Source organism: Mustela nigripes, chromosome 12 (genome assembly GCF_022355385.1).
Source record: "Mustela nigripes isolate SB6536 chromosome 12, MUSNIG.SB6536, whole genome shotgun sequence".
NCBI lineage: Eukaryota > Metazoa > Chordata > Mammalia > Carnivora > Mustelidae > Mustela > Mustela nigripes.
Genome location: NC_081568.1, coordinates 151,703,092 through 151,723,943, shown reverse-complemented (window position 1 = coordinate 151,723,943; position 20,852 = coordinate 151,703,092). Strand labels below are relative to the sequence as shown.

The 20,852-nt window shown below is 52.2% G+C and overlaps 1 protein-coding gene across 2 annotated transcripts in view; it reads right to left on the bottom strand.

The window, feature by feature from the left end:
• ZNF496 (zinc finger protein 496) overlaps positions 1–20,505 on the bottom strand; it is a 29,954-nt gene extending 9,449 nt beyond the window's left edge. Inside the window, exons 1-6 of one of the 2 annotated variants that reach the window (XM_059416278.1) lie at positions 20,301–20,505; positions 19,927–20,138; positions 18,537–18,653; positions 17,748–18,174; positions 17,173–17,356; positions 14,693–14,769 (exon numbers count right to left, since the gene is read on the bottom strand). In XM_059416278.1, coding sequence (XP_059272261.1) covers positions 14,693–14,769; positions 17,173–17,356; positions 17,748–18,137 — 651 coding nt within the window. In that variant the 5' untranslated portion in view covers positions 18,138–18,174; positions 18,537–18,653; positions 19,927–20,138; positions 20,301–20,505. The remainder of the gene's footprint in view (positions 1–14,692; positions 14,770–17,172; positions 17,357–17,747; positions 18,175–18,536; positions 18,654–19,926; positions 20,139–20,300) is intronic. The other variant, XM_059416279.1, reaches the window with a different exon arrangement.
• Positions 20,506–20,852: the final 347 nt, after the last annotated feature.

Below are 20,852 nucleotides of genomic sequence, written 5' to 3'. Positions count from 1 at the left end.
GGGGCTTGATCCCAGGATCCTGGGATCATGACCTGAGCTGAAGGCAGACGCTTAACTGACCGAGACCCCAGGCATCCCACATACACACTTCTTAATTCTTAAAACTGAATCTGGAGACAAGAGATTGAGGCAGCAAACATGAGGGGTACAGAGCCACTCAGGCAGATGTACCAAGTTACCCCCATTCATATATGGTGCCAGATTCTCGTTCCCCTGACCACCGAGGAACTGCAGGCATGTGTCAACTCAACATCTACCAGCGTGATTCTTTGAGCGAGGTGACTCTGGCCCAGTGGGGCTGGTCTGCACCAGCCCAGAGGGACTGCCTCCCACCACCGTGGGGTGGGCTGCCCTGGCATCGACTGCCGAGCCTCGGACAGCCCCACGTTTGCCACTATGTCCACAGAGCCACAGCAGACAGACCACTCCACAACACCCCCAAACTGCCCAGGGTTCAGTAACCTCATCTTGTGTTGTGTGAATTATGGGTCTTCCTTTTTAAGGAAAAAAAAATTAAGAGTTGCAGAGGTGCCTGTAACAAGCAGTTAGGATGGGGAACCGCTGTGTTAACTTTCTAATGGGGACCCCAGAAACCTTGCTAAACTACCATCTATGCTAAACATGCTAAACACATCTACCATCAGGGGTTCAAGTGGAAACAGTCCCAGTTTTGCGCTTACTTGGTTTTGTTTCAGGTCCCCCCCCCACCCCAGGGAGCAGATGATTGAAAAGGATTATAAGTATCATGCTCCCCTGTGTCCTCGAGAATTTGGGAAACAGGACCTCATGCACACTGAGTGGAAACGCATGTTTGTGGACCTCTGGGAAGATGTCACAAGCACGCCCACGGTTTCCAGGAGATTCAGAGGCGCAGGAAGGAATGTGTCAAACACAAAAATGTGTGTGGAACACCCACTGTGTGGAACCACATGAAGTTTCCTTTGCATGCTTTTCCCTCGTGTCTGACGGGGCCCTGAGCATGCATCGTCTACGATCAAAGAGACAAAATATGCAGGTCCCCAGCACAGAGGTGTAAAAACTACAAATACTGATAGCCTTTGCTTCAGGTCGGTGAGCCCCACAGGGGCCTGTGGTCTCCTCTGTGCAGCTGTGGCTCCAAGCCCCACCCCTAGGGCTGGTGGAGGGAGGACACAGTGTGGGCCTAGAGCTACATGGTCCGTGCCTACCTCAGGACAGCCATCAGAGGTGAACCCAGCCTTAAATCAAACCACAGCACCGTTCTGCACACTTCAATGCTGAACTTGGCTTTCGCTTGCACTCCCATTCAGCTGTATTTCCATGCACGTGTGTCTAGTCCACGCACTTACCCAAAGGTGTGATTTCAGAACGCCGCTGATTCACCCCTTCTTCTGTCAGTAGCATTGGGTGCCCCCCAACAGTTTGCTGCTACAGCAATGGTTCAGGGAGTTCTCTCATGGGCCTCCCCTGTCCATGGGCAAGGGACTCTAGGGACACGCAGCAGAGGAGTGCTGGACCCTGTTGACACGTATCTTCCCCTATATTAAATACCCCCGCATGGTTCTTGCTCCAGACTGCGCACCTATGTCTTGTCTCCCCACCATCTTGCCAGCACTGGGCGGCAATACTATCATGGTTCCAATAACCAGGTGAGTAGCTGTCCTCGTGGGGGCCCACCCTGCTCTCCACCAACCTCTCCTCTCGGTTTAGTGGCCAACCTGTGTTTGTCTGCTTTATAATTGTGGATATACTTCACTCTTACAAAAGAAAGCATAGTATTATTTTAATTTTATTTAATTTTTTAAAAAAGATTTTATTTATTTATTTGACAAAGACAGATCACAAGTAGGCAGAGAGAAAGAAGGGGAAGCAGGCCCCCCGCTGAGCAGAGAACCCATTGTGGGGTTCAATCCCAGGACCCTGAGGTCATGACGAGCTGAAGGCGACACTTAATGATTGAGCCACCCAGGTGCCCCGGAAAAGATAATTTTTATCTAACGTATTTGATATAGTTGGTTGACTGGAAATAAAACTAGATCCTGTTCCTTGACCAAACTAATATAAAAATAAAAACCCTAGGGGTACCTGGTTGGCTCAGTTGATGGAGCCTGTGACTCTCATCTGGGGCAGTGAGACTGAGCCCATGTTGAGTGTATAGGTTGCTGAAAACAAATTTAAAAATTAAAAACAAAAACAAAAACACACAAAAAAAACCCCTAAAAACCTTAAAGTACCAGAAGGGCAAAAAATGGCTTCCAGGGAGTAAAAATAAAGACCATGTAAAGAAATAATGGGCAGACACATAAAACTTAGAAGTATGCTCAGTAATGACACAGCATGAATGAGACAAATGACAAACGGGTACACAGGTCCACCATGAATGAACGAGAAGAGGGGCTGAGAATATACAGAGCACCTGTCTAGAGAGCCTTCCATATCCGTTACAGAGGGAGTCAAGAAAGTAAATACTTTGAAGTGTATGAGAAAAAGTTCACCTTGACTCGTGCATGAAAACACGCCTATGAAACCATCTGATGAAGACTGGAAGACAGGTGAGGAGATCTGTCTGCAATCCTGACCATTCAGCATATGCTGGAAACTCCTGGCAGAAGCCACAGCCCCTGTAGTTATACCCAGAGAACTTCTGTCCCCTCACCACCTCCTGCTGGCCTCCGCCCTCTGGGGTCCCCCTCTACCTGCCAGGATTGCCCTACACCAGCTGGGGTCACCTCTACCTGCCAGGGACAACTGTACCAGCTGGGACCCCCCCTATGCCAGCCGGGGTCCCCTCTACCCAATCCAGTCATCCCACATCCAATTGGGATGCCCCACTTTTGGAGGACCTTGGCCCTAGGACTCTCCCCTGATTTCCCAGGGATCTCTAGGGACTCTCCCTGGTACACTGATGACCTCCTGTCTGGGTGATTCTTGGGTGAGGACCCAAAGCCCGGGGTGAACCCGCCACATGGCCCCTGCCCACAAGGATGATGGGTGTCCCCTCCCACCCTTCAGAGGGAACCCTCCCTCCCTCCCTTTCCCCACCAGCTCTGCAGCAGCAGAGCCACTGTTCTTCAACCAGGGCGGCTCTATGGGGTGGTCTGAAGATGCCAGGGCAAACAGGTGGGCTGCGAGCCCCTGGCGGGGGGGTGGGTCAGGACCGCTTTCCCTGGCTCTCCTGCTCGGTCCCCCAAGTCTCCGTTTCCCAGTGTGCACAGAAACTGGACCAGGGTGAATCTGCCTGTGTTAGGAGCCGGCTGGGACGCTGTCCTCAGGTTGCTGTTCCCAGCTGCCTTGCTCCTTCTTCCATGGCCCTTGTCCCTTTGTTTCACCTTCAATCACCTGCCTGCTTTTCCTGGAAACCAGTTACGGCTCTCCCCACTTCTTCTCTTCTTAGCACTTCTGCCCTCAATACTCATACTCCTCATTTTGGTCCCCTCTTTAATCTTTGTTAACTGGTCTCATCTTGAATCCAACAATTCTGTATGGGAAGGACTGCTGAACAGGGATTCCAGCCCATGCCACTGGAAGGGTCCCTTCCCCTAAATCCCATGGCCCTGACCACCAAGTAATATCACTCCAATGGCCCGCCAGCTTCCTAACCTCAAACCACACTCTGGTCTATAAATGAACTCCTGCTAGACAGACGCCCCCCACTCCCTGCCCCCATTCAGGAGGAAGCAGCTACTGAGGCCTCCAACCAATGCCAAGGATCTGTCCTTATCTATCTGTCGGGGGACATGCAGAGGCTACTTCAGGAAGGCTAAGTAAGACAGAAGGGCCCATGGTAGCCCCTGGGTTGGCTGCAAGCAGGGCCATCGGGCAGCCCACCTCAGAACAGCCACAGGCCAGAGTAGGCCAACGGGCTACTTACCACTGAGCACAAACAAGGGAATATTCCTTATGTTCCCAAACCTCCTCACCATTCCACCTTCCTCCTGAACCACCCCTCACCCTCCTGGCACATGGTCTCGGCTCTGCCGTCCAGCCCGCCACTCCCTGGCCCTGGATTCAATAAACCTGTATCTCCTCTCAAACCCTTGAACCACTGCCTCACTGGAGAGGCCAAAACTCCCACCACCCAATCACAGGACATGGTCTGGAATATTCTGGAAAGGTTTTATCCTGATAGGTAAAATTAACAAGGTTTCTGGACAGCAGGCCAATATACAATAATCATCTGTATTTCTATATCACTGTGTATGAGCAATAACTAGAAGATGAAATTAAAAAAAAAAAAGGCTAGACCACTTACAAAATCAAAACCATGGACTTCTTAAGGAAAACGCATACAAACTCTACTCTGCATGTTGCCTGAACACGGAAGGGTTGAACATATTTCTAGACCGTCAGCTCACCCCACCATGACCTACAGATTCTAGGCGATCCCACACAAAAACCCTAGGGGGCAGTTTTATAGAAACTGATGTACTAATTCTGAAATGAATGTGGACAAGCAAGCATTCAGACCAGTGGAAAGAATTCTGAAAATAAGGAATCAAACAGGAGGACTCACACTACCCAGCTGCAAACCTTCCATGAAGTTACGGTGGTTTGGTGTAAAGAATCAGAGCACGGATAAACCACGGTGCGGCCAGGATATCCAGATGTACGTGCGCAACTGATTTTTTTTTTTTAATATCAGAAGAAAATTTTTTAAAGGTTTTATTTATTTGACACAGAGACAGAAGTACAAGTAGGCAAAGTAGCAGGCAGAGGTAGAGGGAGAAGCAGGCTCTCCACAGAGCAGGGAGCCCGATGTGGGGCTCGATCCCAGGACTCCGGGATCATGACCTGAGCCGAAGGCAGCCACTTAACTGACTGAGCCACCCAGGCGCTCCCAGACCACTGATTTTTGATGAAGGTATCAAGGCCACTAAAGGAAAAATATATATATTTTTTAAACATTCAGATGCACTTTTTTTTCAAGATTTTATATACTTGCTTGACAGACAGAGATCACAAGTAGGCAGAGGGGCAGGCAGAGAGAGGAAGGGAAGTAGGCTCCCCACTGAGCAGAGAGCCCAATGTGGGGCTCAATCCCAGGACTCCGAGATCATGACCTGAGCCGAAGGCAGAGGCTTTAACCCACTGAGCCACCCAGGCACCCCAGGAAAATCTTTTCAGTGAGTGGTGATTAATAACTAAATATCAACATTAAAAAAATAACTCTACACCTCATACCAAACACAAAAAAATAACCTGAAATGAACCAAAGACCTAAAAATGTAACTAAGCCACAACTCTAAAACTTCCAGGAGAAATTCTTTATGATTTTGGGGCAAAGATTTCTTAGGACATAAAAAGCTAAGTGACAAAAGAAAACAAAGTGATAAACTTGACCTCGCGAAAATTAAAGATGTCTGACCCTCTAAAGACACCATTAAAACAAGGAAACCACGAACTTCCAGTACATGTATAGGACAAACTACTGTCCTCCAGAATATATGATTTATACAAAGTTCTTAAAACATGGTAAGATGGGTACACAGTCACAGAGGGTGAGTCCTGATCTCAGGTCATGAATGTTGGCCTCATGCTGAGTGTGCAGCTTATTTAAAACTACACAGTAAGACAAGGAACCCCGTCATAGACAGGCTATGGGACACATCACAAAAGATAGATACACTTCGTTGAGTCAAATGCAAACGAAAACCATAATGAATATTTTAATGACCAAAAACATACTTTTTCTAAGAAAATGAAAAGTGGGGAAGAGGTGCATTCACTAGGTGGGAGCCTAAGTGGTCCAGGGAAAACAGCCATCTTTTGTAGAACCGATCACACACTTACCCTCCAACAACTTCACTCCCAGAGAAATAAAAACGTGTCTCTGCATGAAGACATGCAAATGTTCTAGAAGATCCTTTGTAATGCTGAAAATGAAGTGACTGAAATCCCCATGGACAGGGGACGACAGACTGGCTGTCACCACATGCGATGCTACTCAGCAATGAACAGGGCCTCACCACTGACTCGCGCACGTGAGTCATGCCTGGATCACTGGGCTGGTAACAGGAGCCGCCCCTAGGCCACATCCCATAGGATTCTGTTCATGTACAGTTTCAGGAGAGAAGCTCATGTTCAGTAGCAATGGAGAGAGGCGAGGCGCAGGCGTGAGGGCCTGGCTCCACCACAAAGGGGCACCAGGGAGCCTCAAAGGTGGTGCAGAGATGCTCCCTATCCTGACTGGGGCAACCAGGACAGCAATGCACACACTTGTCCAACATTCTGCAAGCCAGATGCTGAAACAGCTGCACTATATGCAGATTATAGCCCCAAATCAGCTTGTTTTTTAAAATCAGGGCTTGAACTCAGGACCCTGAGGTTATCACCCTGGTGCTCCTCAAAATTAGATTTAAGGAAGTACAAATATAGACAGCATTTTCCACCATCATTCTGGTGAAGATGATAAACAATTCTAATATAAAAGAACAGCTCTCTGTGGAACAATCATATACACACACTCTCCCTGTACAAGGTGTTAACCCCTGGAGACCTGTACTCCAGCGAGAGAACCACATGACCCTGTGGGGCATGTGTGCCGGGGTGGACACAGCGCAGCCCATGGGTTTGCCACAGTGTGCAGCCTGCATCTGCGCAGAGTTGCCGCTGAGTGAGGAGGGCCAGTCTCCACCTGTTGGAATATGGGCATTACAGACTAGGAAAGCTCACCGGGGGTGCAGGGGGGATGCTGGACATCAGACGCAAACCCAGAAGCATAACCCTGGTTGCTCATTATCTTAACTGAAACTTCCAGAACGTGATACATATATCACACTCATGTATGCAGCTGGGCATGCTGTGGCCGGAGAGGTAAAGATGCGCCTGACACTCTGCAGGGTTGGGGAAAAGATGAGCCTAGGCGGGAAGGTGGGGGCAGGGAGACAACACAGAAACTAAAGTGAAGGGCATTTGCAAGTCTCTTGTCCTACTCTCGCAATCTTCCTCAAGTTTGGAGTCCATTCCACAATAAAAGTTAAAATAAACAGAATAGTTCAGAAATGTCTAGGGTTGAACAGGAGTTGGGAACCGGCTTCCAAATCTCACAGACATGGATGAACCACTCAGTGTCTCCATACAAACACGCCTTGTCTAAGGAGGTCCACAGAGCCTGAGCAGCTGCGTCTCAACGGCCACGAAGAGGAGGCCAGTGTGGGGGCAGCACACAGTCCACAGAACGGATGACAGACTGCGGGGAAGCCATGGGCTTGCAGCATAGAACCAGGTGTTGGTCTCAGAGTGGGTCACAAAGGGCCATCCCCACTTGGGGACGCCACTTTGGAATCAAGACTTTCCAGCTGAGGGAAACTGAAGAATGAGAACAGACAATGTGCTCTGCTTGCCCCATCTCTGCCTAAAGCCAGCACTGTTCTTCCTCATCAAGAGCCCCCTTGACTCTCCCCTGCCCGGAAGGGCCAACAGCCCTTAACCCCCAGAAAGGACAGCATTCTGGTTGGCTCAGACAACATCAAACGTCACCTTAGTGTCCATCACCAACCGTGTGGTCCCCGGCTAAACAGTCCTTCAGCCACGGACTTACCTGCCTGCCTGGGGTTCTCACACAGACATATGAAGTGCCCCCTTCTCGCCTGCATTCCGCCCGTCAGCCCCTGTGCAGGCCAGCACTGAGCCCAGGAGAGCACAGGAAGGGGCTTGCTCCCGACGGCCTGCGGAGGAGCAAGACATGGGAAGCGCCACAGCTGGTGAGACCGAAGGAAATCAGAGCTGTCTTACAGCAGTGCCTGCTGGCTCTGCAGGTTCTGGAGAAAACAACAGACTACACAGCAAGGCAAGAGTTATGGGTTTCCTTCCCTTGACCCTTGGATCAGTGCCCGAGAATGGACCAAAGCCTGGAAGAAGGAACGAAACACAGTGGGCAGAGACACTCATGGCCTCACTGATGCAAAACTGAGCCCCGATGCCACGTGGGTGGGGTCACAGACTCGGCCACAAAGACCTGGGGAATTCTGCACTGCAGGGACATGTGCTCACATGTTGGCAGCAGCCGTGGTATACACTGACCCCACATATCATCCTAGCTAGGCAGAAACAAAGGACACAGAAGAGTCTGGAAGAACGTTATAGAACACGTGGAGATCTCAGGTAACCGGGAATGTATCACAGGCTTTCCATTTCTCAACCTTGCCAAGTTTCATCAGGAGAATGGATTTTCAGAGACTTCTGCGTCCTTCTGACACATGGAACAGATATGTTTTCCCTAACTCTTGCCTCCAGAACAGAAATCCCAGGCCATTGATACCTAAAACCCACACTCAAGACTCTGAAAGGTGGAGAGAAGATGGGCTTTTGGCCTTGGACCAAAGAACTACAGCAATGAGCCCCTAGCCCTGCTCGTGCCAGCAGGGAGCACATGGGAGTCATGCCTTGTGCCTTCAGTGGGGCACCGTGAGCTTCCCAAAGCCCCTCTCCCCCTGCACGCCTGACCCACGCAGGAGCCTTCGCCGTGGCTGTGCCCCCCCCCCCCCACCCCGTGCCCTAGCCCCACTCAGGAGCCCCTCCTATGGCAGTGCTCTCCCCCCACTCCCGCGCCCCATGCAGGAAACCCCCCATGGCTATGCCCCCCTCAATGCCCTAGTCCCATGCAGGAGCCCCACCATGGCTGTGCCAGTGGGGACCCCGAGGCAGCTTGATCCTATCTTCTGCTGGAACAGTGTCTGAAGGGAAAACCCAGCTGGACAGATGGTTTCAAGGAAACCTAGGAAGAGTGCGTGTGTCTGTAGAAAATCAGCCTACACCAAGTACCAAGAACCGGACTGAACACAGAAGACGTGAATAGCGAGTTAAGTGGAAATAGCAGAGCTGCAGAACGAGGGCTCAGCAACTGCTGACGGCAACAAGAAGGGGACAGAGGACAGAACCTGCCCGTGGGGAGGAGACGGAGAAACCTGACGTGCAATCTGAACGATGGGCAGAGAACAGACTGCGAACAAGTGAGCAGAGCGTCAGGAGCCTGGGCAAGGGCCTCGGGAGAGCCGAAGTCCTATTGGCCAAGTCCTGCAGGCAGAGGGGGTGCTTGGAATTGACAGGACGAGAAACCAACTCCAGAATTCCTGTATATGTTAAAACACACAGCCCCGCAGACCCAGGCGGAGGGAACCGGAGACAGGCCGTCCAGAGAAATCGTGGCAAACACACCATACATGGACTGGGGACTCTGGAGACAGGATGGGCACGAGCAACCCAGAAGTGGCCAGGGAAGGAAGATCCTTTTCCTGCAGGAGCAAAGACCCTTCAGAGCTTTGATAAGGAAGCATGGAGCCCTCCATCCCAAGATCACGACCAGAGCCGAAACCAAGAATTGTTTCTTAACCGACTGTGTCACTGGGGCATCCCAGAAGTGAGTTTCTTTGAGACAGCAGAGTTAGGTCAGGTTTCTTAGTCTACTCTGCCAATCACTCACTGTGATTTAATGGATGTGTTTAAGGGTACCTAACTGGCTTAGTTCTAAGAGCATGGGACTCTTATCTCAGGGTCGTGTGTTCAAACCCCATGTGTGGTGCAGAGTTTCACTTAAAGATGTATTTAGACCATATATATTTTAATGTAGTTACTTCTTCCTAAGGATTGATTTGAGAGAGACTGCACATGTGGGCAGAGTGTGGTTGGGATTCTTTTTCTATCCCCGCCCCCCACCATTCGTGTGCTCTCCCTCTCTCTTTCAAATAAATAAATAAATCTTTAAAAAGAAAAGAAACTCACTTCAAACATAATGGTACAGGCAGGTTGGAAGTAAAAAGATGGAAGGTATGTATGACACAACCATTGATCAAAGGGAGGAGGAGTAGTCAAACGCCAGATAAGGCCGACTTTAGAGCAAAGAAAACGAGACAGAACATTTTATACTAATAAAAGGGTCGTCCCCCAAGAAGGGACAGCAACCCTCGCTGTGTGTGTCCCAAACCAGAGAGCTGAGAAACGGACACAAAGAGTGACAGAACTGGAAGGAAGAGAGGAATCGACCATTACTGACGGGGGCCTCAATTTGACTTCTGTCAAGCGAAAGAAAATACGCAAGAGCAGAAGCACACAACCTGTGTGTTCTAGTCCACACCACCCACAGCACCTACACTGTTCCCAACCCACACACACGGCTTGGCCAGACATGCTGCGCTCACCAGATCCTGGAATCGCATTCCTGGATCACAATGCAATCAAACCAGACATCAGGGATAGAAAATAAAGGGAGAATCTCCAAGCCCTTGGAAATTAAACAGTGCATTTTAAAACAAAGCTTGGGTCAAAGAAGAAGGGTCAGGGAAATTTTAAAAAGTCACTGAAATGAATGAAAGTAAAGTTACATCATTACAATCTGTGGGATACAGCTGAAGTAGTTCTCAGGGGGATGGTCACTGCATGGAAACACTTATATTAAAATTCCTCCATGTGAGGGGAGGTCTCAGATCCATAACCGAAGATCCCACCTCAAGAGCCAAGATCACAAACAGTAAGCAGGCAGGCAGAAGAAACAGTCAAGATGACAGCAGAAATCAATGAAACCAGAAAAAGAAATCACAGAGAAAAATCAATGAAACAATGAGCTAGTTCTCTGAAAAGATCACCAACATTGAAAACCTCTAATAAGACTGACATGGAAAAGACAGAAGATACCAATTTCCAGTATCAGAAGTGAAATGGGTTTTGCAGCCAAACCAGATGGATGATACAGAACAGCATGAGCTTGTCTGTGCACATGGATCTGACAAGCTCGAAGGAAGGAGCTGACTGAGAAAGACCAGCACCTCCACCATCACAGAGGCAGCGTGGATGGCTCTAGGACTGCCAAGGAACTCAGGTCTATGATTAAAACACCACTTCCCCTCCACCCTATGAAACCTTTGGCTTCCCATGGTGTCATCTGAGAACTCTACCAAATGTCAAAGAATGAAAACCAATTCTAAACAATCTCCTTTAGAAATCAAGAGTGGACACAATCAGACTCGTCTTACAAACCTATTATTACCCTGATACCAAACTCAGACTGTTCTCTCCCCAAACGGCAGCTATAGAAATCCTTAACGAAATGTAGGCGACCCTTGGACTATGCAGGGGTCAGGGGCACAACCCTCCCCCTGCAACACACACCCCATGTATACCTTCTGACTTCCCCAAAACTTGACATAAAGAGTTGATGAACACACATTTTATATGTTATATGTATTCCATGCTGTATTCTTACAATAAATTAAGCAACAAAAAGGACTATTATTTAAAAAACCGTAAGAGAAAGCACACTGAGGTTACTATACTGTATGTCAAAAAAAAAATATGTAAATGGACAAGCACAGTTCAAATTCATGTTCAAGGGTCACCTGTAAATGCAAATAAAATATGGCAATATACCCATAGAATGTTACTCCGTGACCAGGAGAGGTTTTGTTCCAGGGATGCAAGACTGGTTCGATATCCACAAATCGATAAATATAATCCACAACATTAACAATCTACAGAAAATACACCTGACCAACAGCAACAGAAAAAGTTTCAACAAATTTCAACAGCTACCCATTATAATAAAAACTACAGGAAAACAGGGATCGAGGAACTTTCGCAACTGCATCAAGTGTATTTCCAGGGGCATCTGGGTGGCTCAGTGGGTTAAAGCTTCTACCTTTGGCTCAGGTCATGATCCCAGAGTCCTGGGATCGAGCCCCATGTAGGGCTCTCTGCTCTGCAGGGAGCCTGCTTCCTCCCCTCTCTCTCTCTCTGCCTGCCTCTCTGCCTACTTGTGATTTCTCTCTCTCTGTCAAATAAAAGGAATCTTTAAAAAAAAATTTTCTAAGAGTATTTCCAAACCCCTAAGGCTGCCAGGTCAGGGACAGTGAAAGACTGAATGAACTCTTTCCCATGAATCCTGGGGACAGGCAGGGACAAGGAGCTCAGCACTGCTTCCCAACTTTGTGCCGGGAGTTCTCAGTGAAAGGAAGCCAGGACAGGGAACAAAGACTTAGACTGGAAAAAAGTAAAATTGTCTTCATGGGCAGAGAGTGTGACTGCGTACACGGAAAATCTAGAGCATGCCGTTTAAAAACAAACTGATCCAGCAAGGTGACAGAATCAAGAGAAACAACAAAAACCAACTGCACTTTTTCTATTAGAAATGAGCACTCCTTCTGGAAAAGGACGCAGCAGTTTCCCACAAAATAAAACAGGCACATACCATACAACGCAGCAAGTGCAAACCTGGGCCTTCCTCCCAGAGCAAGAAGCTGACGCTCCCACAACAGCCCGCAAGCCGATATGTACACCAGCTTTATGCAACGCAGCCCCAGACTAGAAACAAGCCAGAGGTTTCAACAGGGGAGAGGTCAGGCACACTGCGGCGAATCCATGCTGTGGAATCTCATCGCACACAGCAGGACTCGAGCCAGACACCTGCAAAGCCCGTCACGGCTCCACTGTTTGCAGACTGAACACAGGCCGCTGTCAAGGGCAAAGGAAAGGATGGTTCCGAGGAAGCGCATGGTCCGCATCTTGTGTGCCTCCACACAAATAGGCTGGCCACGACTTTCTACAGTATTTTCACCATACACGACCGCATAGTGTGAACAGTACAAGGGAGCTCTGTCGTTTCTGGCCGCTGTAGATGAATGCAATTAACCTCAGACAGAAAAAGATCAACAGCACATTTACGCGCGTCTGCCTATGTTCACAACAGCACCGCTCCTAGGGGCCGAGATCCAGATGCAAACCAGGGACAAGTGAGTGAAGAGAACTCATCACATACACACTGTGCACTGTTACCCGGCTGACCAGAACAAGTCACACAAACGCCGTGCACTCTTACCTGGCTGACCAAAACGCATCACATACACTCTTACCCGGCTGACCAGAATGCGCCACATACACGCCGTGCACTCTTACCCAGCTGACCAGAACAAGTCACACACACACCGTGAGTGTTATCTGGCTGTCCAGAACACATCACACACACATGGTGCAATATTATCTGGCTGACCAGACCATGCCACATACATGTTGTATACTCTTGGCTGGGTGACCAGAACATGCCAAACACACGTGGTGCAGTATTATCTGGCTGACCAGAATGCCTCACACACATGCTGTGCAGTATTATCTGGCTGACCAGAATGTGTCACACACGCGCCATGCTCTCTTACCCAGCTGTCCAGAATGCGTTACACACACGCAATGCAGTATTATCTGGCTGACCAGAATGCATCACATACACACCAAGCACTCTGACCTGGCTGACCAGAACGCATCACACACACACTGTGCACTCTTACCCGGCTGACCAGAATTTCTCACACACGTGCCGTGCAGTATTACCCAGCTGACCAGAATGTATCACATACACGCTGTTCAATCTTATCCAGCCTCAGAAAGGAAGGAAAGCCCACCACAGAAAAGTGTGACGGAACCTTGAGGACACCACACTGTGTGTAACAAGCCAGTCATGAAGACACAAATGCTGTAAAGGTGTAACTGCACTTACATGAACTATAGGGAGTAGCCAAATTCACAAAGGAGGCAGAGCAGCCATTTTGCTGGGGGTGTGGGGGAGAGGGGAGTTATATCCTAACATCCTAACCAGCAAGGGGTTTCCATTTCAGAAGATAAGAAAGTTCTGAAGGCTGTCTGCACAGTGGTGTGAACATACCTACACTCCCTGAGCCCTTAAAGACACTGCTCTACATTAAAAGTAGTTAAGATGGTAAATTTTATGTAGTATGTATTTTATCACAATTAAAAATTTAAAAATTTCAAAATGATTCTGAAAAAATAAGACCTCTGTGATGGTGACTTCCAGTGCACTGAGCAGAAACTGTCTTCAGGGGAGTGACAAGATGGTACCAACTCACCGAAATCCATCTTCCTTTTGTAGAGGAGGACGTAGAGACTCAGAAGGATACCAGGCTCATCAGATCTGAGCTCACAGTGCTTCTCTGCATGTCGTACCAGTCAAACATCTCTATCTTTAGTAAAAACTGGGCATTTTACCTCTGGGTCAGTCTGTTCCACAACTGTCACAGGACATCGGTGATATGGGAGTGCACGTTGCACACAAGAGCCCTTGGATACCGCTTGAAAGGGAAGACACACATCCCAAGCCACATACCTGCCAGCTCCTCCCCACCGTGAGCCGACCCCACTCCCAGGTCCCAAGTCCTGCAGGATGCATAGTGCTGAGGCATACCTGGGACCACCAGACAGTCCTCTATCTGCCAGGTCCACACCTCACATCACCCACTTCTCCATGGGGCAAGACCATATTGGCTGCCAGGCAGGGAACGTGTCAGGAAAATGGAGGAGGCATGATGAGCAGCTGCAGCCAAAGGCAGCAAAACGGCAGGAAAGAAGGGAGGGAGACCCCTATCGGACGGGCTCTCTATTGCATGGGGGCACATGAGCAAGGACTCCTTGCTTGGCTGTGTGCAGTATCACATGGTAACATACCACGAAAAGTCCTGATGAGTGTGCCTGGCTGTGTACAGTACTGAAATGACATGTGCCTTCTCCCCTCATCTCCTAACACTTCTGGAATATAATCACTGTGATGATTAGGACAGAAACGGATATGCTGTGAGGTTCCCCCATCTTTCCCAGAGGGACCCTAAGGTGTCCAGAGGATGGCATACATTGACCTGAGGCTGTCTCTGCTCACATAGTGCGGTGGGGGAAGGGAGGGGCAGCACTGTGGAGTTCAAGGGCTCTGGAAGAAGTCACTCACCAGGGGTAGCTGGAGTTCCGTCATGGGCTGTGTATCCCTCAAATTTGCTTCCTGAAGAAGGGGGGTGTCTTGCAGAACTGAAAGACAGGGAAAACGCGTCTCCTTCCTCATCCACAGGAAGGGGGAGTACAAGACAATGCACATGAAGAGTACTGCAAACCACAGGAATCTTTGTCACTGTGCTTTCCGATGTAACCAGGAGAGGCCTGAGCAGGGAGGGCATACCTGGGTTCAAGGCAGCTTTCCGTGCATGAGTGACGCCTACTTTCTCTTCTTGTTTGCTGTCCCTCCCAGTACAGTGAACACACACTGTTCTATCTGCATCAGGAGGACCATCTACCTATTCCAGATTCAACAATCTATTACTCAACACACTCCGCTGCCTCCCACAGGTCGAGAGACCCAATACCGGGAAAATAAAGGTTTAAGCTCTACGGCATCGAGATGTCCCTAAGAGCTGCCAGCAACAAACATCACTGCGCGACCCGTGGTCACTTATTTACAAGTTGAGAAATCACACAGCTCCGGAAGAAAGATGGCTACCAACCACGAGCAGCTCCCAGCAGAGCCGTGGGCCAAGTGCTTTAAGGGCTAGCAGGCACGGCAGCGTGGCCCACCAGCAGCCCGGCCAACCCCTCCGCTCAGCTGCAGGAGGACCCCTCTCCTGCCTACACCAAACCGCACTGCAGATGGTGAGCCACACGCCTGGCCTGTGGGGCCACCCTGAAAAACGAGTTGTTTTGAAATCTGCTTCTTCCGCAAAGGAAGACTTGGAAAGCCGGCATCTGCAGGGTCAGAACAAATCCAGGAGAAGCCTACCTCACATGCTGAATCCCTCCCATCCAAGCTGATACCAGCATCCGGTGTGCCTCCCCTTGCAGGTCTGGGATACCAGCCTCCAACACAATGAGGGTGAGACAGGGAGAGCTCAAGAGCAGTGACAGGTGACCGCCCCAGTGGCCCAAGTGCAGGCTGCGTGGGCTCGGATGTGGGAGGACCGTTGTATTTCCAGTTTCACACGTGCTTCCTTCCAGGTTAACTACAGCCCTCCCTCACTCGTCCGCAAGAGAAATGAGTACAGGGACGCCATGAGAATCACTGGAGAGCTCTCAGTCTCCAACAAAATCTACCTTTCTAGAAAGACCAGCAAGACTAGAACCTATATGGCTTCTACTGGAGGTTCATCCCCCAGTGACCAATCATGAACGTGTAACTTCAGAGTATGACTGCACTTAGAGATGAGGTCTTCCAAGGGGTAACTGAGCTACAGTGAAGTCCCACGGGTGGGTCCCGATCCAGTGACTCGTGTCCTGATCAAAAGGGATTAGGACACAGATGGACATTCAGAGACAACTCTGTGAAGACGCAGGGAGGAGCCTACAAGCCACAGAGAGGAGCCTCTTGAGAAAGCCACACACCCATGCCCTGATGGAGGGCACTGGCCCCCCAGAACTGTGAGAATATACATTCCTGTTGTGTGAACTGCCCAGTAGATGATGCTTGGTCACAGAAACCCCAGCAAGCCCCAATGGCCAGCAGCCCTGATGTTAAAAAAGAAAAATGAAACCTTACACAGAAGGCAGATTAATTACACACTGAGAGAAATTTAAGATTTTTTTTGGAAACTAAAAACCTTACTACATTTCAAAGGACCACTTGTGTGAATCACAAGCATGCACTCCTGGCTTTCTCCAGCTGTAATTACAGGACAATGTGGCAAGTCCTCCCAAACTGACCCTCCCATCGTGGATATCACCTCCCTCACCCTGAAGGCACTCAACTCCCGTGATGATCATGGGCAGCTCGGGTCCCTGCTCTCAGCATTCTGTGAGTCTCATCCTTCAATCCTCAACAAACCCAGGAAGGGTGCTTGATTTGTTACTGGGGATGCGCCTCCAGTAAAAGCCATACAGTTCCTAATTGTGCAGATGTCTCTTAAAAAATGTCTCTAGATTTCACTGGAAATCGGGACTTGGATTATGCCCTAGGTCAGAGCTCAAGGATTCAAAGCTGTCAAAACCACCTGCCTCCAGCCATGGGCGCTCTTCCCACAGAGAGCCAAATGCACCTAGGTGACACCCAGGCCCTGCACCCTGAAAACACCAGCCCGTTCCCTGTGAGACAAATTTTATATTTCCTATGACACATCCCGAGGGCAGCTGTTCTGTAGCTGAGGAAAGAGCGGTTCAGGGAGACAAGGCATGGCCGTGCACAGCTGCCCACACAGGCCCTGCTGGGTGATGGTGACTGGCTGGCCCCCAAGCCTACAAGATCCAGAAATGCACCCTCCAAGAGATGGGCAGTGGTCCCCTAGGAAGGCCTAACACAGTGAAGAGGACAGACATGCTCATCAGATTCTAACTGAATCACTTTAGGAAAGGACCCAGATCCCCAACATAGTTCATGGCTCTTCAGCAGAGGAGGAGGAAATACAGACACGGTGGGGTATGCATGCCCCTCCCCCACCCCCTTGGCAGTACCTGGTTCCCCACTGAGCTGGCCTGGTGGTCTGCTCGGGAGCCCGGGGCCTGGCGCCAGGGCCACAGACTGCGTGTCCTGGCTCTTGGCAAGGTCGCTCTGGGCTTCTGCTGGCAGCCGCTCCTGCTCCTGGTCTGGAGGGCTGTCCCCATCCTCGATCACCACGGGGTCTTCACAGTGCTTGAGCTTCAGTTCCAGAGAGGGTTTTTCAGAGCCAGGTGGAGAGGTCCCCGGCCAGGAGAGAGCTGGCGGCCAGAGACTGGACCGATACCACCCATCCCTGGACCTGCTGAACACCCTCCTGGTGAAGCGCTAGAGGCTCAGACAGGGCCTTCTACAGGGCTGTGAGGTCACAAGTCACAGAACCCATTTTCTGAGGAAACCGAACTCCAACCTGAGCCTCACTGAAGCCTGGAGCTCCACAGTTTCTCACCCCTGGCCAGAGAACATGTGATACTGCCGAACATCCAAGGACACGGCTGCCCCTCTCCACAAATGTCGTCCAGACCCGCTCCTTGCCTCTCCCACCCAGCAACCCCCCAACACCCACTAGCCTGGCGTAGCAACCCCTGCTCACCCACTGCCAGGGTCTCCCTGGCTCCCGCTCCAGCGCCTCCACGGCTGCCACAGCCTGGTCACCACTCTCGGGCTCCTGGGCCCGCACCCAGCCCTGGATCTCCCGGGGTAGGATGGCCAGAAACTGCTCCAGCACCAGCAGCTCCAGGATCTGCTCCTTGGTGTGCCTCTCCGGCCGCAGCCAGCCCCGGCACAGGTCCCAGAGGCGGTGCAGGGCCTCCCGGGGGCCCGCAGCCTCCTGGTAGCGGAAGCGGCGGAAGAGGCGGCGGGAGGACTCAGGGCTGGGAAGCTCCCCCTGGGGGCTAGGGTTCTCTCCCGGTGGGCTCCTCATTTTCCTGGGTTCCTCACTTTCCTTTGGAGCCAAGACTCGGGGGCACAGGGCTGTGGGCATGATGGGATTTGATGGGGGTCAGCAGCAGAAGACGACCCTATTTCCAAACAGAAATCACTGGCTTCAATGTTCTGGTCTCCTGTGGTAGGTTTTTGGGGGTGGTGATGGGGAGTGTGGCAAAGCCCCCAGAGACCAGCCCTCAGGAGGAGTTCTGGGACATGGGAGAGGGGTCAGCATGGCTGTTCCTTACACAAGGCGGGAGAGGGAAGTACCACCCTCTGCCCCTCAACAGCACCATCATGTGATTCCTCTAGCCGGTGACCAGACACGCGAGGCGGGGGCGGGGGGTGGGGAGTCTGGAAGAAAAGCGCTAGCAGGACAGGACACCAGTGTTTCAAGCAACCAGAATCATGGATGGACCACAGGCAGGAGACAGATGGAGTGAAGGTGCTGTGGTACCTTCAGGAGCCAGGTTCTCCTGGACAGGACCTGAGACGCACACGCCAAGCAAGACGCTATCTTGAGGCTTTGGAGCCAAAGTCGCCGTCCTTGCCCTTGAGACTTTTGCAAAAAGAGCTGGAAAGACAAAGAGAGACATTCCTGGGAAGAGCCTTCATAGCAGACCCAGGACCAGAAGTCAACCCCATGTCTGGCCAGGGCCAAGGACCGGTGCTGGACCTGCCAGAGTGAGTCCCAGCCAGCAGCGTGGAAAGGATGAAGCAGACAGCCCCCAAGACAGCAGACGAGAGATGCAGCCACATCCTGCATGTAACCAGAGAAAATAACTGTGTATTTAGAAACAGCAGTGCTGGGGCGCCTGAGTGGCTCAGTGGGTTAAAGCCTCTGCCTTCAGCTCAGGTCATGATCTCAGGGTCCTGGGATCGAGCCCCGCTTCGGGCTCTTTGCTCAGCAGGGAGCCTGCTTCCCTTCCTCTCTCTGCCTGCCTCTCTGCCTACTTGTGATCTCTCTCTGTCAAGTAAATAAAAATAAAATATTTAAAAAAAAAAAAAAGAAAAGAAAAGAAACAGCAGTGCTGCCTATCAGCCTGTGCTCCTCACCCCCATGTCATCCCCAAACCCCAAATGGTGAAGGCGACAGCACACAGCTCCCAGCTTCCTCAGGCAAGACAGTGTTCAGGCACAGGGATTCCGGGGAGCCCCCACACCTCTCCAGGGACATCCGAGAGCAGCCAAGGCTACTCTAGACTGGGGGACTCCAAGAAAGTGAAGGGTGCATGAAGCCCATAGCCCCTTCCCTCATCCTCAGGCTTCTGCCACTCTTGGACAGCAGACTGCATAAGGCTACCCCTCACCCACGCTTCGCACAACAGCATGCGAGGCCACAGTAACAGCAAAGGCCCCTGACCTGCCACCAGACTCCAGGCTCTGGACCTCTTGGCTTCACGTAAGAACAGAGTAGGACACCGAAGGGCTCTGACGGTGTGTACACCAGCCGCTGGAGCACCAGCCTAGCCCGAATTGCCCCCACCTCCCAGGAGCTCAGCCATCCCACAGCTGCAGGGTCTCTAGAGCGCTCGGGGCTGCCCCAGACTCGTGCCCCACCTTCACCGCTCAGGATGCTACGGGGCACCCTCAAGCGCACAGCCGGGGCCATTTTTGTCAACAGGGCACCCGGCAAGCAGGCGGCTCGGAGAAGATGCCTGATGAATGAACTCACTTTCGTCCCCGGGGCACTGCCCGAGGGGCGGGGCGTGCGGAAAGCAGCTCCGGGAGGACTCCGCGGGAGCAGCGGCGAGGAAGGAGGACCTCAGGCCAGGCCAGGCGCAGGGGCCAGCTTTCTTCGCCGCCTCCCCGCTAGACCGCAATCCCGCCAGCTCCCGGCTGCTCACCTCACCGCTCGGAACTCCTGCCAGGCGCCCAACTCGAGTCCCTCCTGCTGCGGCGGAAGCCTACGGCAGCAGCTCCGCATCCTTCCAGCCCGCTCCCCCGGGCGTCCCTCCTGAGGCCGACCGGTTCCTCGCAGGGGCCGACGCCGTCCCCGGCTCATTCAGAAAACCGCGGCTGCGCTCGGTAGTGGAGAGGTGGGAGCAAATGGAGGCGCCTGCAAAACAGCATTTGTGTCGCCTTACGGCCCCGCCCGCACCGTCCCCGCCGCACGGCTTGGGGCAGGGCGGCCGGGGAGCGCGGACAGCCGGGGCGCGCGGGGAGCCGTGCGCGCGGGGCTGGGGTGCGCGAGTAGCCGGGCCGCCCAGGCCGCACTCACCCCCGCGGCGCGTCCCCGGTGGCGGGCCGCGCGAGCCTGGCCGCCGCGGAGCCCGCCGGACGCGCAAGAAAGGAAAGGCCGGAGCCCTCCGGCTCCCTCCCCTGGGACACTTCCTGCTCCGCTCTAGGACCGGGGAGGTCTCCGCATCTCAGTGGTTCGCTCCCCCGCCCCCCGGCCGAGGTGTGCGCGGGGGGGTGACATCCGACACCCCCGGCCCGGCCCGGCCGGCGCGCCCCGCCCCGCCCCGCCCCGGCTCCGCGCGTCCGGGCCTGGGCGTCCGGCCGGGGGCTTTGTGGGCCCAGCGCGCCGCGGCGGCCTGGACGACCCGGGGCCCGTTGGGGGACGCGCGCCGGGGGCGGGCGAGCGGGGACGCGGGCGGCGGCGGCCGGGCGCGCTTGTGCCGAAAGGGCCGTGTTGGGGTTCTTTCCGCTGCTGGTCTCCGCAGCCCGGCCTTTCCCGGGACTGCGGGCGCCGTGAACGGCGGAGCGCGACCCCCGAGCCGCGCCCAGATGCTGGAAGTGGGAGGGGGGAGCGGAAGGAGGTGCGCCCCGC